The 7,672-nt window shown below is 34.5% G+C and overlaps 1 protein-coding gene across 1 annotated transcript; it reads right to left on the bottom strand.

Annotated features, from left to right (window-relative positions):
• Positions 1–349: 349 nt before the first annotated feature.
• Positions 350–1,329, bottom strand: LOC116092091 (olfactory receptor 8K3-like). Its single transcript, XM_031373448.1, has one exon. It carries the CDS (start codon positions 1,309–1,311, stop codon positions 370–372), a length of 942 nt encoding a protein of 313 aa, XP_031229308.1. The 5' UTR covers positions 1,312–1,329; the 3' UTR covers positions 350–369.
• Positions 1,330–7,672: the final 6,343 nt, after the last annotated feature.

Raw genomic sequence — 7,672 nt, forward strand, 5'->3', positions numbered from 1 at the left:
AGAAATGAACGAATTTTTTTTTAAAAAAGTAATGAATATGTTGGCATAAATGATGAAAAACATTACATACATAATGGAGCAGGTAGACAATAGCATTTAAGCCTTGCTTTACAGCTCCCGTTCTATCTAAAGAGTACAAAACTACATAGTGAATCTTGTGATCTTTACACTTTATGAATATTTTGTGTGACCATATATTTCCCATTAGAACCCAACCCTACTCAGTAAAAGGGGAAGATATTGTTTTCTTCATAAATTCCTATAGAGTATTTAGATGTTTAACTACCAGGATGAATGATAACATTTAATTTTGTTGACAAACATTTATACAAATAATAAAGAGTGAAGGAATTGAATCCTGTGTGGATTTCAAAAGCAAACACTGTATAGTTTTTTTCCTGTCCTATGAAGGGCATCTTTTACATCTTTATTTCTCAAACTGTAGATCAAAGGATTCAACATGGGAATAATCAGGGTGTAAAAGACCGAAGCTAATTTGTCAGTATCAAAGGAATGACTGGATTTGGGCTGCATATACATAAATATTAAAGTCCCATAGAAGACAGTAACCACTGTCAGGTGGGACCCACAGGTGGAGAAAGCCTTGCGCCTGCCCTCAGCAGAGTTCATCCTGAGAATGGCTATGAGGATGAGCAGGTAGGACACAAGAACGAGTAGAAGAGAGGAAATCAAATTAAAAGCTGATAGGAACAACATTATCACTTCAATTTCTTGAGTATTCGAGCAGACCAAAGATAACAAAGGAAGACTGTCACAGTAGAAATGAGTAATGACATTGGAGCCACAGAAAGACAAATTAAAAATCTTAATTGTGATTAGAAGAGCCACAACTGTACAGTAAAGATAAGGGATAATTACGAGCATCCAGCATAGTTTTTTTGACATGATTACCATATAGAACAGAGGCTTACAGATGGCCACATAGCGGTCATAAGACATTGCAGACAGAATAAAAAGTTCACAAGCAATGAACAGGAGAAAGAAGGCTAACTGTGTAGCACAAAGGTTAAAGGATATTCTATTTTGATCAACAATAAAATTTGTTAACATTTTGGGTCCCACAGCTGTTGAATAACCTAGGTCTGCAGTAGCGAGGTGTCTGAGAAAAAAGTACATGGGTGTTTGCAGCCTGGAGTCCACCATGGTAAGGATGATCATGCCCAAGTTACCCACCAGTGATATCACATAGATGAGGAGAAACAAAACAAACAATGAGGGCTGCAGCTCAGGTTGGTCAGTGATGCCCATCAAGATGAATTCAGTTACCACTGTGTGGTTTTGGTTCTCCATCCTAGTTTATGAGAAAGCACGTTCTTATTAGAGAAGACAGTATCAGCTGTAGAGTTAAGTTATTGTCAATTGGAGGAATTTGTTAAAATGTATGATAGATAACATATATCTAATTCTTTCGATATCTAATATTTAAAATTATATATTAATAGACATGTGTAACACACTTGCTCCTAAAATTTAATGTGATGTTTAATTTCATGATTCACAATCTCAAATAGATGAAAGATAGGTAGATGGTAGGTAAAATCATACCTTAAAATAGAATTATAGATACATAATTTATTGTTATGCATATTAAAATAAATTTTAATAGTTTCAAAACATTGATTGTCACTGTTTTTTGTACTTCTTTAGAGTATTCATTAATCATTACTGTAATTTCAAATTCATAGTGGCATGTAATTATTAAATTTGTATGTAGTAGTGCGAATTGTATATAGTAATACATACAAATTCACATACTTCCTGTGTTGGAAGAACAGCTCGTAGGTGAATCAACTCTACTTTAGAACTGAATAATGAACTTCTTATGCTTACAGTTAAAGCATATAAGGATATTAAGCTATAAAATATATTGAGTAGACATGTATGTTCAATATTACAGAAAAAAATCACAAATTGGAATTATAGCAAGATACCAAAGAGAATATATTCATATATATCTCTGATGCATTTAAATATAGTGTATTCAAAGTTAAATTTTGGCAAATACTTCATTGAAAACCCTTTATAGTATGTCCCAAACAGATGTGCCTCTACATGTATTAGATAAAGGAAGTAGAATTTTATCTTGTATTACATGTTTACTGCCCCAAATAGCCTTCAAGAGTCACATGTATAAATTTTTTTTTTCATACCAGCACTTTGGAGGCAGAGGCAGGCGGTTTCTGAGTTCAAGGCCAATTTGGTCTACAGAGTGAATTCCAGGACAGCCAGGGCTACACAGAGAAACTCTGTCTCGAAAAAAACAAAAACAAAAAATAAAAAAATAATTTTTTTTCAATTTTTAATCAGGGGTTAAACTTACCATAAAGTGGTTGTGTTCACAATTGTTCGTATACATCACAATGGACAGTACTGAACTTTTTTATGGATCTGAAATTATAAGTAGATAGCTAATTATGTCAACCATCTTTTTGTTCATTAGATCTATTTAAGGCATTTGCTCCCCTGGGTCAAGAGCAACACTGAATTGCATGCTGTGTTTCAACTAATTCTTGGTGATTTTGTAATCATTATGGATGGATGAAACAACTACTACTCTGACTAAACAAATTTAGTGAATAAAGGACTACACTATGCGATTTTGATGCCTCTTAGTTGGTGAAACTTATGTCACAATAGGACATCTGAACACACTGTTGACAGCTATATTTGTTACTGATAGCTTGTCTAAACAGGAGCCCTGTGTGATACTGACATAAATGAATGCAGTACGCACTGCTGACAATATAGGGAGTATGTGCTGAGTTGTCCTCAGAGGATCAATAGGGGTGAATTGCAGGCCTGTCTTTCTCTTTCATTTACCTTGCAGCCTTAGTTTATGTTTGTATCTGTCAAACTGGGTTTAAAGACAGGAACCTAGCATAACTATCCTTTGAAATGCTACACCCAGCAGCTGACTAAAGCAGATGTAACACCCACAGCCAAGCATTATACTGAGCTCTAGAAGTCTTATGGTATAGACAGGGGAAGGGTTAAGGATCCTGGAGAGGCTAGGGACCCCATAGGAAGACCAACAAAATCAAATAATCTGTATGCTTGGGGGTTCCCAGAGATTGAATCACCAACCAAAGAGCATAGAAGGGTTGGACCTAGGCACCCCTGCACATATGTAGCAGATTTACAGCTTCGTCTTCATATGGGTCTTCCAAGAACTAGAGCATGGGCTTACCCTGATTCTATCACCTGACTGTAGATCCTATTTCCTTAAGTGATCTGCCTTGTATGACCTCAGTGGGAGAGTATGTACCTAGTTCTGCTGTGATGTGAGGTGCCAGGGTAGGTTGGTATCAAGAAAAGGACCTCACCATTTTCAAAGGGGAAGAGTGGTTGAGGAGATACCAAGTGTGTGGGGAGGACAGGTGGAAGGGGTAGCTGTTGATTAGTATGTAAAATAAATTAATTAATTAATAGAAAAAATTGTCTATCTATGTGAAATAATTATGTAGTCTTTGTAAATTTTTTTCTAAGAATACTTTTTTCCAGTTTATTTTAGGCCTAAGGATACTTTTTAAGATAAGTTTGATAAATATATTTGCATATTGTAGTGAAGAACCTAGAAACATATACAGATGTCTGAGCAAATTAGTAAGAATGACTTATTATTCCTTTAATAATGGACACAATATTCTCCATAAAGAAGTGTGCTTTAATGATAATTAATTTTAATACTTAATATTGTACATATTTTACTATGGTAAACAACATTACACATATAAAATGAAATAAATGTTTAAATACATTTCACAGACAATTTGATGTGATTTAAAATGTTGTGTATTATGTTCACATCTTTTTTTGGTCAGAATCTTTCTTTTTGTAATTCTAATAAAAATCATTAGAGCTAAGTTCTAAAATCATAGAATATATGATTTCATAGGAATATATGAAAATATCCAATATCTCATATATTAAAATATAGAGGAGTAGACATTAGTTTTGTTGAATTTTATGAACACCATATTTGTCTGAATAAAAAGGAATTACAAACATGACCCTTCATAGTAAGAATATTTGACATAATTGTGTAATCTATAAATTAGCAGTGTAGACAAAATGCCTTATAGTTTCCTGTGAAAACAGTATATTTAATTTGTTCTATTCACTTAATTGTTGATTGTATTTTTTTATGCCCCAAATAGTTTTCATATTTGAAAATATATTGCACCTAACAAGAAAATAAACCAAATGCCTTGTTTCTATGTTATTTATTTATCTTTCCATATTGAGATCTTAAAAAAGAAACTGTGCAACATAAATAATATATTTCTAAAAGGATAGCTATAACTCTGTCTTGTTTAGGTTGAATAGGCCTTGAGGGAACCAAATATCTTTGTCAGAACTACTCTATTACTGAGTACTGGAAGATTGTTTTCAAACCTCTAAACAGATTATAATTAAATGTAGAATAAATTTGCCATAACCATAAAAAAGGGTAAAAATCTCTCATACTCAAATAATGCTGGGCACATCTTTCATGACTTAGAAATTTTATTTCCATATCAGACAAGTTAGAAATCAATTATATCTATAAATTTATGAAAAATGAATGTAATTGCTTTCAGAGATCCTGGTGCAAAAAAACTAACAATTAGAAAGACACATGAAGGAGATATGCAATCCTCGAATTTCAAATTCTATCTTTAAAGAGTCAGGACAGTACATATGTATTTAGGTCACATTAAAATTCATATTAAATTATGTTTTATGCTATAATTTAATAAACTGTAAGCAAACATAAATTTTGGCAAACAATTCATTTTAAAGCTGTTATTATCATATACAAAACCAACATTTCTTATATTTTATTTGTGAAAAATAAGGGAATATTTAATAAATCAGATAGTCTATTATATATACCCACATAAAAATCTTAGCAATAGAATATTTCTGAGTAATTTTTAAAGATGTTAATAAAAATTGACATGTTTTCATTACAAGTATTAAAAAGTAGCATGAAGAAAAAGTGAGAGTCATGCAGTTGTTGCGTGATTATCTTCAAGAGTTCAGAGAGTGCAGAATCAGTATTAGAAATTGACTCAGAGATTGCAGGAAGAAGACAAAGTGTGATAGTATTTTAATTCATAGATGCCTATGTCACATTGTCTTACCTCTCTGAAAGCACTTGAATTTCTAGTGTAGTTCTTAATGTGGGGTTTTAGAAGTCAAATTTATACATTTTGTGAAACTTTTCTCTATGGACTTTCTAAGTAAATCAGTAATCATATCTAAATAATTTGAGCATCTAATGAGATGTCTAGAGGTTATAAACTAATTGTCAGAGAAAAGTGCTCTTCAACTATGACTTTGTTTTTTAATAATTTATCTATTTGATAATCTAGAAATTCAATTTATGTAAATCTTTCTCTATATATATATACATATATATATTCGCACATATTGATATTAAACTCTTAAAAAGATTAGCACTCTTACATCAATGTGTACTAGACATCATGTAAAAATCCACTTAAGTACCATTCAAGAATTAATAAATTTAATATCATTGGAAACCAAAGTAAGTGTTAATGAATTTGAAATGTTTGATAGTTTGGATAGACTTGAAAAGAATATTGCTAATGACCTAAGACAGACATAGCAAAGCAATATTGAATAAATCACATCTAAGTAAAGAAACAAATAATGGATATATCTTCCCCTACCCACCCCCCCCCAAAAAAAAACCACAGAAAAAACAGAGATAAAATATTTGCTTTGTTTTTTTTTTATTAGATTTTTTTTTTTAATTTACATTTCTAATGATATTTCCTTTCCCGGTTTCCCCTCCAAAAAAACAAAACAAAACAAAACTCTGTTCCCTCCCCTCTTCCCCTGCTTACCAACCCACCCTCCCCTCTTCCTGATTATATAATTGGACATGAAACAACCCTAGACATATATATATGAAGATTGGAATAATTCCATGCATTCTATCAAATCATCAAGGACTAAGGCTAGATTTCAATTACAACAAAAACCATAGAAAGCTCACATGACCAAGGAAACTGAAGAACTTCCAGTTCAATGATAACTTGGTCAGGGGAGAAATAAAGAAATTATAGAATTCAATAAAAATGAGGACACATCATACAGAAACTTATAGGACACTGTGGGTTAAAATGGTGGCCCATGTCCAGCCTGCCACAGGGTGGTTAGAGGCCGTAGGACTCCACTGCAGGAGTAGGGAAGCACAGTCTGAAGTCCCCAAGGACCTGCAGGAATTGGCAGGATAGCAGGTTCACACTCTTGGGCACTACAGACTCTGCTGGATGTTGACAAAGAGCTGAGAATGGAGTGGGGGCCTGCAGGTGGACTCTGGTACCAGGGCCAAAGAGAAAAAGGCATTAGGAGAGAGCTCCAGCTGGGTCCCACAGGGAGGAGGAGAGTCCTTGTCTTCCTCTGGTGGGAGGCTTGACTTGGTGAGTGTGCTTGAGAGCAAAGGGGGCCTCATGCAGGAGATTAAACATGAGGCTCTTTAGAGGAAGACCTCCTCCATTGCTCCAGCATGGAAGATCCCTAAGAGAAGAGGTATTCCATAGTTTTAAAGATGTTTATTGTCATGGAGTAGAGGCAGAGAAAGGCAGAGAGAGGGAGAGTAAAGAAGTAGAGGCCCCGCCATGGCCATGTGAAGAGAGGGAGGAAGAGAATGCAGAGAGATGGGGAGCAAGAGCACAAGAGAGAAAGGCAAGAGTAAGAGAAGCAGAAGTAAGAGTGTAAGATTAAGAAAATAAGAGAGTAAGAGAGGGAGGACAGGGCAAGCAGCCCCTTCTATAGTGGGCCAGGCCTACTTGGCTATTGTCAGGTTCCTGTGGGGAGGAGCAAACCTGGCTGTTGCCAGGTATCTGTGGTAGTGGATGGAGTCCAGACAGAGTACCAGGGGTTTGGGGCATTGCCCTACATAACTGATGGCCACAGAATTATGGACCTGGGGCCTCTTGTCAGGAGCCTAGTGTCTGGGAGTGTGGCAAATTTCCTTCCATCCCATGCAGAGTTATCTGGGTTTTAACCTAGCTCAACTAGAAAACAGGCTGCCTTTCAAGGTCCCACAGAACACAATGAAAGCAGTGGAACATTCATAGCACTAAATGCCTTGATAAAGAAATTGAAGAGATACCAAATAAGCAACATAGCAGCACAACTAAAAGCTCTAGAACAGATAGAAACAAATACACTGAAGAGGAGTACAGGCAAGAAATAGTCAAACTCAGGTCTGAAATCAACCAGTTAGAAAGAAAGAGAACTACAAATAATTAAAAAAAACCAAGAGTTGGTTTTTTGAGAAAATTAACAAGATTAAAAACCCTTCACCGAAGTAATTCAAGGGCTCAGAGGCAGTATCCAAATTAACAAAATTATAAATAAAATGGCAGACTTAGCAATAGAACCTGAGGAAATTCTAAGAATCATCAGAACATACTGCAAAAGCCTATACTCAAAAATAAAAAGGAAAATCTAGATGAAATGGATGATTTTCTAGATAGATACTATTTACCAAAGTTAAATCAAGAACAAATAAACTATTTAAACAGTGCTCTAACATGTAAGGGAATAGAAATAGTCATCAAATACCTCCAAATCAAAAAGAAAGTCCTGGGACAGATGGTTTTAGTGTAGAATTCTATCAGCCTTTCAAAGA

Source organism: Mastomys coucha, unplaced genomic scaffold (genome assembly GCF_008632895.1).
Source record: "Mastomys coucha isolate ucsf_1 unplaced genomic scaffold, UCSF_Mcou_1 pScaffold15, whole genome shotgun sequence".
NCBI lineage: Eukaryota > Metazoa > Chordata > Mammalia > Rodentia > Muridae > Mastomys > Mastomys coucha.

Coding starts and splice junctions, on each gene's coding strand:
- LOC116092091 (XM_031373448.1), bottom strand. CDS start 1,311: ATGGAGAACCAAAACCACACAGTGGTAACTGAATTCATCTTGATGGGC.